The following is a 17,353-nucleotide window of genomic DNA, read 5'->3' as shown; positions in this document are numbered from 1 at the left end:
GTATTCCAGGTTTACATTTCTTATAATCATAGGGAATCCAACAAATCACTGTGATTTATTTACTTTTCGATTTATTAGAACCTTTAAGGCAATACAAAGTTTAAATTTGGAGGGACATCAGGTTATATTTCAAGTTAAAACAACATATTTGATACTTCATTAAGGACAAACAGCCTCAAGTCTTGCTAACGCTAACTCATCCCTAGCTAACAGTACTCTTAGCTAGCTTACCTTACATTAGCCAGGAATTTACTCCTACCTATCATATCCTGTTACACATTTGTAATGTTAGCTAAGAAGTGCTAAAATGCTAATGTAAGCTGTGGGTTATATTTTAAGTTAAAACAACATATTTGATACTTTATAAGGAAACAGCCTCAACCCTCAAATGCTAACCCATTCCTAGCTAACAGCTAACCTTACATTAGTCAGGAACTTATGCCTTTTCTATCATATCTTGTAACACATTTAAACTGTAATGTTAGCTGGGAAGTGGTTAAATGCTGTTAGCTGTTGTCTCATGGTAGATATTGAACTCGTTTTTTACTTGAAATATGGCCCAGTGTTCCTCTAGATTTTAAGTATCCATTGTCCTTTCAGTTGCTGATCGATTAGAAGGTGGTGAAATGATAGCAATTTATTGATTCTTTGTGTTATATTACAGACTTAATACTTTATTGATCCCCAGAGGGGAATTTTGGTATACAGCAGTAAAACATTAGAACAGCCTTTGATCTTTCCACCCTGCGTGTGACATCAGAGGAAAATGACTGACATGTAAATATAGCCAAATGTAGAAGTCCAAATGTTTAAAATGCCTTCTTGTCAATATTGGCTTCAAACTAAACTTTTAACTTAAATAACATCATGAAATTTTGGTATAAGGTGGCACTGTTCAAATAATAATGTTCATGTGTCTTACAGCGGCGTAATGACCCCTACATCCTCAACTCTACTGTGTCCTTTATGGTCACAGCCATGCCTTACCGCGTCCAACCCGCCGTCCTGCCGCAACATACAACCTCGGTAAGATGTCAGGCAGTAACAGGAGTGTGTGAGCTTGGGTCAGTGCTGAACATGAAAATAGACATGTTACTGTATCTGTCTGTATCCTGCAGATGGGGACCCTGGTGTTATGGGGGACTCCTGATGTGTCGTTTGCTGTTCCTCTTTGGGTCATCATCCTGGCCATACTGCTGGGGCTGCTGGTGCTGGCCATGCTAACATTAGCCATGTGGAAGGTACACAAACACACCATACACCATGTTTAGCATTCCTTAGTTTAATTCAATTAGACACTAACGGTTAATGTGATTTCCTCAGTGTGGTTTCTTTGACCGGGCCCGACCGCCAGCTGACGATGACGTCTCAGACCAGGAGCAGCTGACGTCTGATCAAACAGGGGACGCTTAAGACGAAACAGCTCCTGATTGGAGGACTGTGGTTTGGGAGGGATGAGCACCTTCTGAGAAACTTAAATCAGATCTGAGATCTGTAATAGTAGGACCATTCCGGTCTTCTGCCTCTTCAGTAATGAAAGTTACTGAAAGGACAGAGTGAAGACTGCAGCGCCACACAGACTGGGACCAAAGAGCGCGGTTCAAACCCGACAGAGAGGGACCAAAACACTTCTTACAGGCTCAATCACACACACATGTCCGTTGTTTATCCGCCGAGATGAAGAGCAGAGCTGAAGACAGAATTTGTGAAGACAATGCTTTTCAATGTTTCTGTAACTGAACATTTTTGTGTGTCCGTGTAAGTGAGGCACAAAGAGACTTGAGATCAATGCACAAGTGCCTCTGTAAGTATGTGTGCGTATGTGTGTAGGTACTGTACATATGTGTGTGTTTATTAGGTGCCTCTTGCGTCAACCGTGCATTCGAAGTTCTTTCCCTCCCTCAGATTTAATTTATCATAGTTTTATTCAGACAGACCTGTTTGTACACAGATTTATCACACACACACACACATACAGATCCATAAACACAAAGGCACAAAGGTACAAAGGTGGTGTGTATATTTATGAATGTATGTGCAATATTTGGGCGTTGCGTGATACTGAAGCTTGTTTACACTGGCATTATTTTAATAGAGCTTAATGTTTCTGTTGTTTATGTATATAAATGATTAATTGGTATGTCAGATTTTGTAATGCTGAACAATAAAAGCATCTGCTTTGAGTGTTTTACAGTGAAGGCCCATGACATAAATGGAGCATAGTAGACAAATAGCAAATAACTAACTTATTATTGTCCTGATAAAATGACTTTTATCTTTGAAGCAACAGATCATATCTCCACAGCTGGATGTCTGCCCCGCTACTTCAAGGCCTGCGTGTGTCTGTGACTTTTGTTTTTTTTCTAAAGTTGATAAGACTTCAAAATCGAGCTGCAAAGATAAACGAGCGATACAACAAACACTGTAGACGGTCTGTATATCACTGCCGCAATGTATAGCATTATACAGTGTGTTTAATTTTGGGATTTGTTTGTCTGATGTTGCATTTTCATGCGCGGGCAGGCAGAACAAAGGGCATCAAAACCCTACAAACTTTTAATGTGTCATGTTCGAGTCGTTTTTGTTCTTTCATATCAAGTGTGACGTTTAACACAATAAAAGTTTGATCATTCATTCTCATCCATTTCTGTGTATTAGGTTACCTTCAGATTGGTTCCTTACTTCCAGTGGCTCCTAACCAAGAATACTAATGTCACTTATTTTAACAATCAGCCCAGAAACCTGACTTTTCTGTCTTTCATAATATTTTCATAAAGCGTCCAAGGCTGCTGTTTCCACCTCAGAGGAAGGACACAGCTCCCCCTGTTGGCTCAAACGAGAAATAACACCTGAATGACAGTTTCCTGAGGAGACGTCTGAGACCGGACAGCGCCCTCTTGTGTTGATGACTTGAACAAAACTGGCGATTCATCAAAAGTCAAGGCAAGTTTGGAAGAGTCAGGGGAGATACGTTGTCTTTCTAGCTTCAAATGTATGTGTTGGGTATGTTATTGTAACATCTGTAGAGTGTATCAGATCCAAGCAGGTACATTCACATTTATAATTTGTTTGCAGCAGCAGGAAGCAACATCGGGTTTTCTAGGGGCATGAAATGTGCATGAATAAATGCATATGTGGACCAGACTGTTGAAGATATTAGATTGGTCTTTGATATTTGTATAACTGCATAAATTAAAAACACCATTTGTCATTTACGAGTCATTAAACTGCAAATCCCATTGTTCTTCATTAGTCGTGTAGCAAGAGAAACCAGATCCTTTTGAAACACAAAGCATGTGTTTGTTTTACTTTCCACTGAATGCCTGTGTGCGTGTTCTCAGTACAAACATGCACAATGGGCAGCCAGACTAACGACATTCAGGCCCTGACCTTTAACGTTGCACTTCATCCATCATATTTACATTAATTTAATATGTATCTTAGCTAGCAAAAGCCAGAAGAGCAAAGGCAACATTGTTTATTTAAAAGCAAAAGATCTATCACCTCTCAAGCTGTTCCTGTCTCGGTGCTGACATGTTTTCAGAAGATGAAATACTCTCGCAGGAAATATCGAAGCATCAGAGCGGAGGTGAAGATATAATCAGGCATACCTCGAGTGGAAACATTTATCAAAGTCACACAACTGACAAACCTCGTACTCACATGCAAAGAACGGCCAAAACACACTCTGTCATTTTCACAATAAGAGACACGCTGCACGTTTCTTTAGACTCTTTATTTTTTTAATATATTTGATCAAATGTAAAATCAAACATTTGAAGTAAAGATTTAACAGTTTCTGACTAGCAAACCTCAACACCATCAAAATAAGGGAACATTATTGATACTTACTACAGACTGTACGCAGGACATAGTGTATCTAAGCTGAGATTTATCTGACAAACACCCCAATTACAAAATCCTTTTTTTAAAAGTCTTTTACTCCTGTAAGTTCCTGTTTTTCTGAGCTGGTGCAAAAGAAAATCTCTTAGGTGAAGCAGTAACCTGTATTTCTGTCAAATGATGATGATGTGTTTTAGAAATTAAACTTTACTTCAAAGGTCTGTACATGGGGATCAGTGTTTATCCTCTCCATGGCAACACGGTCATACCAACATTATAATGGAAGACTTTGGCTATTTACAAATCGCTGAGATGCTGCACTGTTAGTGTACAGTTTATCTCAGACATGCTGTACATTACTTCTGTGTAATAGTTTAACTAAAACACCCCCACCCCCAACCCCAACCCCGTATGACAAAGTGCAATTCCATAGATCACCACAAGATGGCGCTTGTAAGCTGTGTTCAACATTATTTAGAAATGGTCTGATTTAGAGATCCAGTAAGCAAAAGGGGTTTATTATTATTATTATTATTATTATTATTGTCATTATTACTAAGATGATTAATTTAATGCCTCTGTTGAAGAGTGTTTGCATTTGTTTTGCCTGACTCCTGGTCTTAGGACGAACAGGGCGTGTACAAACTGTGAGTTATTGAAATATCAATGTTGCAGGACAACATTGAACTTCATTTCTGTCAGTACACTGAGAGTTTGTTAACTTTGTGTAACTGTATTTCTTCAAACTGAGCTGAGGTCTAATAAGCCAGAATAACTTTTTGGATGCACAGGAATTTTTTGGGGAAATGCCCTTTTTTTTTTTTGTTGCAGAAAGTTAGATTGATACCACTTTTTGTCTGTATGTTAAATATGAACCTACCACCTGCCAACAGCTAGCTTAGCTTAGCTTAGCATAAAGCCTGGAAACAGAGAAATACCGCATGGAAACATTTTTCTACCGTAGCATATAAGAAAATATATCCAAGAAAAAAGTAATTCATCCAAGATTTAAGTTGTGTATTTACATGAAAAAAAGAAACTTGGATATTTTCTGAGAATAAATTGGTTAATTTATGAGGGAAAAATGTAATTATTTTCTTAGATTGCAGTCATAATTCACCACAAAAAAAGAATACTATAAAAAAAATTGTCTGTCTTTTTTCCTATCTTTCATCAAGGAAAGACTATTTGTTTCCCATTTTCCAGTCTTTATGCTAAGCTAAGCTAACTGACCACAAACATATAAAAGTGCAACAATCTTCTCATCTGCTCACTAGAAATAAAGCAATGAAGGATATTTTCCCCAATGTCAAATCAGGCCATAAATAAAGTTACATTTCATAGATTTGTCCGTGTTATGTGTTAGAAAAAAAAAAGAAACAGGCCAGGCTCAAAGACAACGTGATGAAACAGTACTGTACGTTGTAACAGTGAAGAATATAAGACCACATCATTTAGAGAAGAACAGTCACCGGGCAGTGTTTAGCCTGAGCAGTCAAACACAAACAGAAGAGAACAGTCTGGTTACCGGGGTTACAATAAACACCTTTCAGAAGTTATAAAAGGTTAATGGCTATTATGATAAACTGCAGTTCATATTCACACGTACTGTATGTAACAGTGTGCAAGTCAAAAAGTGAAAATCTGAAGAGGCCAAATTATGTTCCCAAAGAGCTGTAGCACATTCATGAACATCAGATCGATACCTGAACGGACAGAAACGAGAGCTTGAGATTGGTGAGTTAATGGAATGATTGAAGAAGGAGGCGCTGTGGCACATACAGTACATAGGCTACATAAGGGTTAAAATATCTATACACACACTGTACACTCTCTAGGATACAATTTACTGTACATGATCAACACTAGCTGGCTCGTTAGCTCTACAACTCTCTCTCTCTTTCTCTCTATAGCTCTGTCTGTCATCAAAAATAAACTTCAGATAGCTTGCCCCGTGTGTGTTTACATTCCCTGCCCCCGGCATGTTGCGTTTCCCCCTCATTGAAAAACCTGCAGGACACGATGCAATGAGAAACAGTCAGCTGATTATTCTTATTATATCTGACAGCCACCGCCACACACCTGCTGGATGCTTCATCAAAGTGCTGCTGCTCGAACCCACACATTCACATGTGACTGTGGACATGCACACACACCACACACACATACACACACATACAGATACAGACACACACTGTTCCTGAGTATGAACTATAGGATATTTGTTGGCTCTAATCTAAGAAAGAAATGACGTGTTTCAATCAAGCAGCATCACTCTGATTGACAGGTACGCCCAAAAAACATGTGCTGCTGTGACTTTGTATATTTAAGGCCTTAGTTTCTGTAAAGAAAGCAACAGGAATGGGAAGGTATATTTTTTAGTCATAAAGTAGATATTATACCATGTTTAACTTATGGTGTGTTTGCATTTTAAGTTGCTTTAACCAATATGTTTATACAAACAACGCGACCTTTGACCTTTCTCAAAGGTGCAGCTGTTCTCTGTAGAAAGGCTCTGATAAAACTCATTTATAAACCACCCACGCAGCAGCAGACAGCAGACAGAAGTAAGCAACTAGATGGTCATCATGACTGATGGATTGCTTGATTGACGCACTCATTATTGTGATGCAGAATTCAACAACTAAAGGGCCTGTTGTTTATCCCACAGAAGCAGTTTTGAGACGAGAGCAGAGATAAAAGTTTGATGAAATACATTTTCATTCATCAGATACTTGAAACATGACACCAAAGTATATGTTGATGTTGCTTTGTGTCTTCTGAACGTGAAGTTATGCAATTGTTGGATTTAACATTTGCCATATGAAATGTGATAATAAAGCGGGCGAAAAAATCCATCACTGCAGTTAGCCAATTTAACTATGGTTCATATTGCACTATTGCAACTGCAGATTAACTAGCAAATATGTGAATTTATTAGATAAAAATATCTTAGAGATTTAAGTGCTGAACAAAGGAACCAGGGTTAACACTTGCTTAAACTAGTGTCAATTGTCGTAAGAAGGAATCGTCATACTTTGCAAAAATAAACCTGAAATGAAATTTGACTGAGGAACTTTAAGATATAATCTTGTAGATTTTCATTTAAATGTGTAAGCCACTGTCTATCGGCGAATGAGGTAACACAATGGTGATTGAGCCTATGGCCCACTGATGAAGCCTTTGCATTTGCAGTATATATAAATATTACAGACTGGGTGTCTGTGGCGATATTCGTGGAAAAAATCACAAGCGGCGCCCAGTTAGTGACGCATTTTCCATCACCTAGCAGTGGTTGGTCTGCCAGAGAGGGTAGGCGGAGCTAAGCGGCTGCTTTTCCGGTCTCTGTAAGTGTTGCGAGTAAACAGTAATCTACTATGGCTGAACAAACAAAGAAAAGATCGAAGACTACAGATACAACTTACAAATAGTTCTGGGCATACCCGTCACTGGCAAAAACAACAGCCCACGCTCGACCTATGAATTCATGTGGAGTACAAACGTAGGGATTTACATTCAGGCCTTTTAAGTGTTGATATTTGCAGGTTGGATTGAGAACTGAGGTCACAGCTACAGCCACACAGACACACCTTAATCCTGCGCTCTGTCCAACAGGTAAAACACACACAGGCACACACACGGAGACAAGTGGCACAGAGTCGACTGATGTAGTCCACACATCTGTAATGGTATGATAAAAGGAGAAGTAAAATAAAACTCGAGACCTCATTAGATACACAAGGCAGCAGAGATCACAGCCGTCATTGAAACACCACAGATTTCATTTTGACTTCAACCGCTCACTAACATCACTACAATTAATAATGTGCCCACTTTCCTCACTGCGACACCGGGGTCTGTGCTTGTCCATGTGATTACAGGAATGACTGACTGGTCTGCATCCAGCAGGGTTAAGCCACGTGATGAGGGAAATCCAGCTTATGATATGATACACTCGCGTCCAATGTCCCTCAGGTGTCTGACTATCACTCATACTCAACATTCACGCTGCATTCATTTTTGCTTTCAGCATTGATTGCACTGATCTCATGTGTGATACCACTTGTGAAAGTGCTCTACTGTACTTCATCGTAGACATCAGACTTGTGTGAAAAAAGAAACCATGTAAATACTGTGTAAACTCCTATATTACAGTAGTCTGGATAGAGAGAAAAACGGGGGATAAACACAAAGCAAACCACAGGTAATCAAAAAAACGTCCTCAAAAGACTCTCAACAGTCTACTCTTCTGTTCAAGCACCTTTCCCTCCCCGTACTGGAGTGGCCCTCTATGCTGATTTTAACTTCCTGAGGGATGAAGGAAGGTTTGGGCAGAGTCAGAGGAGGCTCCTCCTCCGCTCTCTCAGTCTGGTCTCGCTCTGGAGCCGACCAGCGTCTCTTGCGGGATGTGGGTCTCTCTGGATCACCACATTGTGTTTTGGTAAGAGCAGCCATGTCTGTTTTCAGTGACTCCTGCCTTACTTCTCCCGAGACTGGCAGCATCGGTCCACTTCCGTAGATCCCCTCCCCTTGTCCTGGAACTAATCCCAATCCTGGGGGTAGCTCTAGTCCCGGTCCTGGTCCAGTAACCTGCTCTCTCTCCAGCCTGTCTGCACTGGAAGCCTTCATGAGTAGGCCGCTGTTGCGACCCGTCGCGTTCGGACTCATACTGTTTCTTACAGTGACGTCCACGTTGTGACAGGAGTCAGAGAGGTGGCCAGTCTTCATCTTGGTCCCAAAAGTCTGGCTGTCAGTTACTGAACCGTTCCTCAAGCCGCGGAGGGTCAGAGACACGCACACGTCACCCACACACAGCTTAGCGCAGGACAGCTCAAACAGCTGGGTGGTCCTGTCCGGGCAGCAGGATGACCAGCCCTGGCCGAAGACAAAGAAGGGATACTCCACCAGCACCTCCACACACACCTGGAGAAGAGCACAGGAACAGCACACACTGTTAGAGTTTAGCTGGATACAGACTTTCTTTTGTTTACGGAGGATTTACAGAAGAGGTACCAGTATGAACACATTCGTATGAGATAAGGCATCTTAGAAAATATGTTGTTTGCCTGAGTGTTTGTAGAACAACCAGACATTGTGACACTTAAGGGGAGTTATCAACAGGCAGATCTAAATCCCCTCTGGTTGCTTCAACAAATCAGAGCAACACAAACATGCTAAATAAAGTCAGGCTGCTGGGCTTGGTAACTCGTCAAACATCGATTTTGAAGCTTCTAAATCAACATCATTTGCAGACGTTAGGACATTACTCAGTAAGTAACATGAACTAATGTTTCATACTGACACGAGTTCTCTTTGTTGTCTATAAAAATGCCTCATTTGCTTTAAATTAGTTAAATGGTGGTAACTGCCTCGACCTGAATCCGGCTGGATGGAAATCTGTTTGAACCAAACGCGAAAAAAAACCAGCCAGTTCAAAGGTGTTCGGGGTGTGAATGATGGTGGTTGAATTCCATTAAGCAAGTACCTTTCCAACGTATCTCCAAAGAATATTACAGCTGTAAAAACGTTAATTAGATTAGCTACCATTTCCAACACTGTTGCACCAAGTGGGGCGGCTGTGGCTCAGTCAGTCGTCTCTCAATCGGAAGGTTGGGGGTTCGATCCCTGACTGCTACAGTCACATGTAGAAGAGTCCTTGGGCAAGACATTGAACCCCAAATTGCTCCCGGTGGCATAGCCATCGGGTATAAATGGGCATAGATGTGATTGGAGATTGGCCTCTGTCACCAGTGTGTGAATGGGTGAATGTGACATGTAGTGTAAAAGCAGCTCTGAGTGACTAGAAAAGTGCTATATAAGTGCAGTCCATTTACCATAAGTGTACCTCTCTCTTCTCTATTTTCATAATAAACATTGTTCAAATTTGTACATTTGTCTTTAAATTGTTATTTAATATTTTCCTGTTTGTCTTGGTCAATATTTTGTTAACAATTCACAGTTACATAACTATCCAACGAGGCTGATCATCTCCATGTCCCTTTGAATTAAACTTCTTTTGGCTTCTTTTAGTTGTCAGTCAAATATTTGGGAGTTATTTTGTGGAATGAAAATGTTAATTTAATCAAACCCTTTGTATCACTGTGTACGTACAAAGAGATGTTCTGCTGTCAAAACATAATGTGGAGCAGTATGACACTAAAGATGTGGTTTGTTATTGCATTGTACGGCAACATCCCCTTGTTGTTTTGTTAAATTCTTTTTATGTGAAACTAATAAACATAATCTGCTTCAGACTCAGGTCCTCACTGTTCATATTAAAAACATTTCACTCCTTACTGAGGCTCTTATTGGAATGGAGCCATAGTTACTGTTGTTTACACCTTCACTTCTCCTGTTGAAGTTGAAACGTCACCTGTGTGAAGCTTGTACTGGTTACGTCCATTTTAGAGCCTGATAATTCAGCACAGCAAAAACCTTTTAGTCAGTCACAGCTGCATCAGTATCACTTCATATTTCTGTCAATAAATGACAACAAATTGCAGCACAGAAGTGCCAAAGATTAGAAATAATTTCACCATTGATAACCAAAGCGTGAGGCGAGCCCAGCCCTTCTCATCACTAGTGGATCCTGTGATTTTCTATCGATTTAAAGGTGTGTTACTATCCCAAATGTTTTTTGGTAATGCTGTTTGATATCACTGGGGGGCGCCAAAGGGGGGCACTTTAAAATTGAGCTCATGATTAATTAAAAATGATGAAAGAGGAATAACTTGCCTGGGCTTTGAGCTCTCCCACAGAGAACTGTATGACCACAGCATTAGGACTCTGCCCGCTGTCGATACGTTCAACTGTGCTGGAGTCGATCTTCAGCTCGCTGCTAATCTCTGCACTCTGGATGAAGTCCTCCGTCTTCAGATCCTCCACGCGCTTCAGCTCCCCATCGGCCAGCTGGATGATGGAGCCTCTCATGAAGAATGGAGGAAGCGCCACGGGGGACGAGGACGAGGAGATGGATGGGGAGGCTTGGATGGAAACGGGGGCAGGAGTCGGGACAGGAGCAGGAGTTGGGGAGGGAGCCGCCACCACTGTGGGAGGCGGGATTGAGGGCGGCGGGGCTGGCAGCACTGGTGCATGTGCGACAGCAGGGGGAGGGTGGTTTCCATCTGGTCCGAGCGCCTCGCACTTGGACAGGGCTGTCGCCAGATAGGCGTGCGGCATGGCGGTGGATATTTGAGGGGTAGTGGTCGCAGTCAGGGCGCTGACAGAACGGCTAACCTCAACTTCTGTGACGTTATTGGTGCCACTGACCGGGATGAGCAGGGACTGGCCGCTGGGGATGACCAGGTGCTGGGGCAGCGTTGCGTGGTAGCTGACAGCATGCTGATTTGTATTTGTGATGTAACCAATGATGGGTGGCTGTGTGGACGAATAGAGACTGGCTGGCAGCTCCTCAGAGGGCAGAGTGGTCTGGATGACTGTATGAGGAGCCACAGACTTAACCATCTCTGACTGAGCGAGGGAGGTGAAAGAAGAAGATCTAGACACTGGTTTCCCCAAACAGATGCCTCCTTTCTCAGTCTGGAGCAAGGAGATCTTATTGGAGCCAGCATCTCGCTCAGCTCCATGGTTGGGCTGGGCCACCAGCACCAAGGATGTCTGGAGTCCTGCAGGGTTTTGGCCATAGTCTGCAGGTAGGAGGATATGTCTGGCTTCATAGCTCTGTACGTGCTGATGGTTGGCTGCATGATGGTGAGTTTTAGTCTGTTTGACCAACTCCAATTCCCCGTTCAGACCTTTAGCATGCCCATCTGGTTTCTTTCCCACTGACCCATCTGCATACTGAACCACCAGCTGGGAGGGAGCGAGGGTGAGCGTTTGAGGAAGGACGGCTGTGTGAGGGTGCAGCTGGAGGTGGCCCGTGGGTGAAGTGACTGCATTTCCGCTGACAGTCAGAGGAGTTCTGCTGTCCAGATGAATGTACTGGCTGGTGACTTGGGGAGAGCTTGGGAGTGACACAGGAGTAAGTTCTGTGGGAGAGAGGCCTATTTGAAACTGCTGCTCCCCTTTGGTATTGGGGGAGATGAGGGCAGTGGTGTAGCCGTCCAGGTGGGAACGCTGTCCTATGGCAGAGCTGTTCGGTGCAGAGCTAGCATTCGTGGAGATGATGTGAGAGGAGATGTAGCCGGCATAGGGCCCAGAGCTTATGAACTGAACGTTGGGTCCCAGCTGAGCAAACTGGATAGTTCCGGCCTGCTGGGGAAGAGCTGTGGGGTAAACTGCGGGCAGAGAGGCCAGGGGCACGGCAGACAGAGGAGTGGCTGAGGACGGGATAGAGTTTGAAGGGGAAGAGGACGAGGTGGAGGATATAGGACATCTGGGGCTCTCTGCATCCCTAGATCTGCAGCGTTCGCTGGCTACGCTTGCCAGCCACGCTAGGTTCTCTGTGTGGGGACTGTCAGCTATCACTGCGGCCGGAGGTGTTGCTGTGGCCACTGCAACTGGCCTCTGCTCCAGAGCCAGGATCTCCCGCTTCTTAGGAGGCAGGCATCCATTACTCCGCTCCTGGTTGGACTTCATTGCTCCAGCGTTGTTTCAATATTCCCAGGTTGTATTTCTAACTTCTTCCGGCTATGTCTTCCTCTCTCTCTCTCTCTTTCCTCCACGTGGTGGTGATTCACGGGGGGCCGGCCTCTCTGTGTGCTGTGCGGCTCGCGCTGTCTTTGCGTTCACTGGTGGACAGCTCCTGATCTCAGGTAAGAGAAGATGGAGTCACTCCAGCTCACAGAATGAGCTCCAACGACTTCATGAGGAATCATCTCTGACTGCTCCACCGTTTCCACGATGTCCGCAGGAATCTGAAGGCAGAGAGAAGCTCAGATCAGACACTCTGGTGACATAAAATTTAATTTAAAAGTCTAAATCACATGCTGTCTTTGGTGAAACATATTCACATAATGTTTCTGCATCGCTGCAAATGGAAAATAGCACACAAGCAAAATATTTCACTATTAAAAATATCCCTGCTTTCATGGTTGTGAAGGTGTTGTTCTTCATATTGCCACAAGGTGGTATCTGGTGCAACTACTGCACCTGATTTGTGTTTTTCTACACTTGGCACTTGACATGTAAGCCATTCTGTGTACGTTTCTCCAAGATCAACCCCTTTTAGATGCAGAAGAGGATCTACGTGGACTTATCTGTCAAAGAGCAGCCAGATATTCTGTGCATAATGATGTATGACATGCAGGAAAGTACAGTGCAGTGTTGTGTGTCATCATTTACATAACGTGGAAAAGGCTGTTTCATGTTTCCAACACCAGGCAGGAGTTTCCTGAACTGAGTTGTTTGTGTGTGTGTGTGTGTGTGTGTGTGTGTGTGTGTGTGTGTGTGTGTGTGTGGTTGCAGGGTTAGTGTATGAGTGTTGCTGTTGGCTGTTATCTTGCTCAAGGCTCTAGGGTAAGAAAGCAGAGCAGAGTGAAAGGATAACAGCACCGAGTAGCAGCCTCAGAGGAGCTTGTGCTTTTGTCTTTGTTTTAACACTACCCGGCCCTGTGTTGAGTCAGTGGGGCTACTGTAAATATAACAACCACCTCCAAACAGGAACTCTGGGTCAGTGGGCACTTCAGTAAAATGAAGTGAAAACAATACGGGTGGAAATTTGATTATGGAACATTCTGCAAGAAGCGTAAATGGGCCTTTGTCGCAATCAATGAAGTGCTTCAAAATGTTTTAACAAAGGCTTTCCGCTGAACCCGGTTGGAGTGGCGTTTCAAAGTTCAAGGGAATGCTAAGTGGACGACAAACAATGAATGAGTAGGCTCTCTTAGGGTTTGGTTTGGAGAAAGGCAGGTTGAATGAGCGCTGTAACAAGCTAATTATTCTCGGTTAGTGGAACTTGCGCTGTGTAGAAGAGGTGGGTCAGCGAGAGGAACAGAACTATGTCAACAGGTCACAGCAGCAGCTTGACATTATCTATGTTCGACTGGAGGCCGACCCCATCATACAGTCTCACATGCTATAGATTTGTTTGTAAGCACGCTGAAAGCTAAAACATGCACACACAAGAAAACACAAACCATATGCAGTGCATTGATTAATGCAACACCGACATGCAGCTTTTTCACACTTATTTTTCTCAGATTGGCTGTTCTTTCCTGCAGGCTTATCTGTGGGTCATTGCACAGCACTCTGAGTTGTTCATTAGCCAGAGGCACCACAGAGATGGAGTGTATGACACACACTCTCACACATCCATCCATTCAGTTTTCTCCCCTTAAATTCCATTCAGAGGACTCGGGCTAATTGCTAAATTGTATTTTTATACTATAGAGGAGATTGGCTGCAGCAGGCAGCCACAGACACGTTACATAAAGACGGAGAGGGGAAAAAAACACAGGAGGCGACCTTGGTCAGTTCTATTTAGATGCATCTACCTCCAACGCTAGCTCTGACAAGGTCACTGCATTCGAAAGCAGCGAAAACCTCGTGCAATATGCAATTTATCTAACCATAAAGCCCGGTAGATCCACCAGATGTAACAAAGGAGGAGAGCAGCAGAGCTGGAGAGAAACAGAAAGAGGAGAGCGAGGGGGAGGAGAGGGAGAGAGGAAATGTAAGATGACAGATAGAACTGTGTAGAAGGAGGAAAGGGAGTAAAAGGGGGAGGGAGGGGGGGGAGAAGATTAGGAGTGAGAAAGAGGGAGAGAGAATGGGGAATGGGGAATGGGGAGAAGAAGATAGAGTGCTGCCTCTCCTGACCCACATTGAGCAGCGCCTGCAGCATCAGAGCGCCATAGCCCCCGCCTCGCTGAGAGATCCCCGATCAGCAACACAGCCACCGCTACAGCCCGAGCTACACTGTGCAGCATCGCTCAGTGGCAACAACCCCACCTCAGCTACACCGTGTCAACACTGTCATGACATCACATCTGAAGCACGAGTATGATCACAGCAGCATAGGTAGAAAAAGCAAACATGCTCTGATTTCCAGCAGCCACACAACACACCGTTACTGTCAAAAAATACAACAGGATGCTCTTAAAGAAGGTGTCGTTCCTCTCCTCATATGACCTGTGCACGGCACTATCTGCACATGGTTACACACACAGCTCAGCAGCCAAAAGCCTCTCTCGATTTTCCAGCCTATTATTAGAACAGTGACACCAACAAACATACGGCCTATGTGATACTGAGAACAAAGGCAAGCCTTCAAGACATGACACACTAAGCCAGACAACACTGGGAGCCCTGAGTCAGTCCCCTGGCCCAGGACTGTCACCTCTGAGACATGTATGGAGGGATGACAACAGAGAGCGAGATGGAGGGGAGGTGCTGCTCTCTCTTTTTCACTCATCACACTGATGCTTTTCAGCTCAGACGGAGTGATAGAGCCAGCTCCGCATGTGATCCTCTTTGGTACTCCCACGTAAAAAAAGCTGCACAAACCATAGAAATAGGTTTGCGTAGCGATGTGTGTCAGCCGTCAGCGTGCGCGCAGGAGCCCAGATGAGATGTTTTTTTCATTCAACCTCCTCTCTGTTGTCTCCAGGTGAGAGACCCCCCCAGCGGAGTTACATCTCCTCTCTCTTACGCAGCAGTTGCCAGCTCCTCCAGTCCCCCACCTCCTCCTCTCCTTCCGCCTGATCTTCTCTCGTGCTCCCAGACCTACTATTTACTCCTCGCATTGATCCACGGCTTCATAGCAATAACATTTCTCTGCAGCAGGATGATGCAGGGAGGCGATGGAAAGGCAACACAATTACTTAGTGACAGTGTCCTGAGATGTTGCTTTTATGTAAAATATTCATAGAAAAAGCTAATGCAAGGTCCCCCGGGTGATAAACCTGTTGTCAATAATGCTATGCATCATGTTTCACCTGCCAGACCAGTCATAGATACACAGTGAATATCCTGTACAGCAAATGGCTATATATAGAAAACAAAAACATCATTATCAATCTGAGCACTGGCATGAAACAGAGGGGGGAGGTACTATGGAAGACAATATGTACGTATATGTGTGAGTCGCTGCATATAAATAGGACCTCCCCTCAAGCCTCTTTCATACATAGCAGCTTTAACCAAAGAGCAGATCAATACAGTCTACGGCTTTATCTAATACCCAAAAGAGCCATTTTACTGCCCCTTCTCGGTACAAACGTGGTGCCTGTGCCTTTAAGAGGCGGACCGACCGTGTGGCAGACTAAAGCAGACAGTAAGAACAGGCAGCGGGTTAAGGCTGTTTGTCTTCACAATGACTCCAGAGTTCTGCATCACCGCTCGACACACACAGCGATCACACAGCATACGAGCGGAGATGTGTATACAGGCGTAGGAGACTCTACGACACAACAGGGTCAATGCTTTTGAATGCTACAACTGTGACTCTGGACAAACGCTGTGACTGTAGCCTCTGGGGGCTTCAGAATGACAGTGAGATGAGCGTAGTAGCAGGGCATAAAATACTACTGTGCCACAAATCAAGAAGAAAAGAGACTAACCATCCCCCCCTCCTCCCCTCCTCTGGTTAGAGTACTAAGAATAGCTCACCAGTCTCTCCACAGCCACTGCTTGCAGAGCATGTCCAAGGATTCTTCCTGCCTCTCAGTGTGTGTGTGTGTATGTGTGTTGGAGACGTGTTTCCTAGGACTCCTCTTCCTGAATCTCTCCTTTGTGCTGCTCTCCTCTCCTGAAGCCTGTGCTGTTGCTGCTCCAGTTCTGCCCTCCTCTCTCTCTCTCTCTCTCTCTCTGGACTCTCCGGTTTGGAGGCTACGCTGCCCCTGCAACGGGCTGACGGTGAAGGAAGTTCCCCACTGCTGAAGCAAACACCAAGTCCTGCGTTCAAGGCTGCTCCAACGTGTGTTATGCAAGGCCACCAGACCGCCAGCTCCCTCTCTGCCTGGCTGCTTCTCTCTCTCTCACTCTCTCTCTCTGTGTTTCTGCCTCTCTCCCTTTCCCTCTCTACCTCCCTCCTCTTTCTTTCTCTCTCTCAGTACTCCACTGACACAGCTCCTCCCCCAGCCAGCCTCATCAGCCGCATCAGGTATTCATTCAAAAAAACACACTCTACTTGGCTTAGCGCCCAGACTACGCTCACACAGCGAGGGAAGGAGGGGGAGGGAGCAACAGACGGAGGGTGAGGGAGGGAGAGAGAGAGAGAGCTGGAGATTCAGAGAGGCTTTGCTCAGACAGTCATACTGCATGAATGTGAATAACTGTGGGATATTACACATGCAGAGACACTAACACATATGCACAAACACAAACCGACAGAGGATTAAATTGTTCAGTGTGTTAGCACATCAAAGCTGTTTAATGCACTGTTCATTTTCATATGCACTTTCCCAGTGGAGACAAAATCTCCTTCTAATCTGCCCTCTGAGCTGCCCTGCAATTATGATCTATTCAGCTGCAAAGTGACTCGAAGTTGCCTGTCACTATCCCCCCTCCAGGTTTCCCCAGGCCTCCCCAATCTCTTCCCCAGAGATATATCCCTCAGTGCAGGCAGGCAGCGCTGATAAACACCCCGCCGCCCAGCCACTTGGCAGTG

At 44.3% G+C, this 17,353-nt stretch overlaps 2 protein-coding genes across 2 annotated transcripts in view; one reads left to right on the top strand and one right to left on the bottom strand.

Moving 5' to 3' along the window:
* Positions 1-2,188, top strand: part of itga8 (integrin, alpha 8) — a 44,013-nt gene extending 41,825 nt beyond the window's left edge. Inside the window, exons 28-30 of the mRNA XM_069655580.1 lie at positions 925-1,026; positions 1,119-1,241; positions 1,324-2,188. Coding sequence (XP_069511681.1) covers positions 925-1,026; positions 1,119-1,241; positions 1,324-1,413 — 315 coding nt within the window. The 3' untranslated portion in view covers positions 1,414-2,188. The remainder of the gene's footprint in view (positions 1-924; positions 1,027-1,118; positions 1,242-1,323) is intronic.
* A 1,538-nt stretch (positions 2,189-3,726) lies between these two features.
* LOC138584736 (ataxin-1-like) lies at positions 3,727-16,760 on the bottom strand. The gene is made up of 3 exons (XM_069657041.1): positions 16,354-16,760; positions 10,579-12,659; positions 3,727-8,766 (listed from the first exon to the last, which is right to left on the bottom strand). Exons 2-3 carry the CDS (start codon positions 12,379-12,381, stop codon positions 8,077-8,079), a joined length of 2,493 nt encoding a protein of 830 aa, XP_069513142.1. The 5' UTR covers positions 12,382-12,659; positions 16,354-16,760; the 3' UTR covers positions 3,727-8,076.
* Positions 16,761-17,353: the final 593 nt, after the last annotated feature.

This window comes from Semicossyphus pulcher, unplaced genomic scaffold (assembly GCF_022749685.1).
Source record: "Semicossyphus pulcher isolate SPU_LCO1_2020_fin unplaced genomic scaffold, fSemPul1.0.p SCAF_9, whole genome shotgun sequence".
Classification (NCBI taxonomy): Eukaryota; Metazoa; Chordata; class Actinopteri; order Labriformes; family Labridae; genus Semicossyphus; species Semicossyphus pulcher.
The sequence above is the reverse complement of the archived record's forward strand: the minus strand, read 5'-3'. Positions and strand labels throughout refer to the sequence as shown.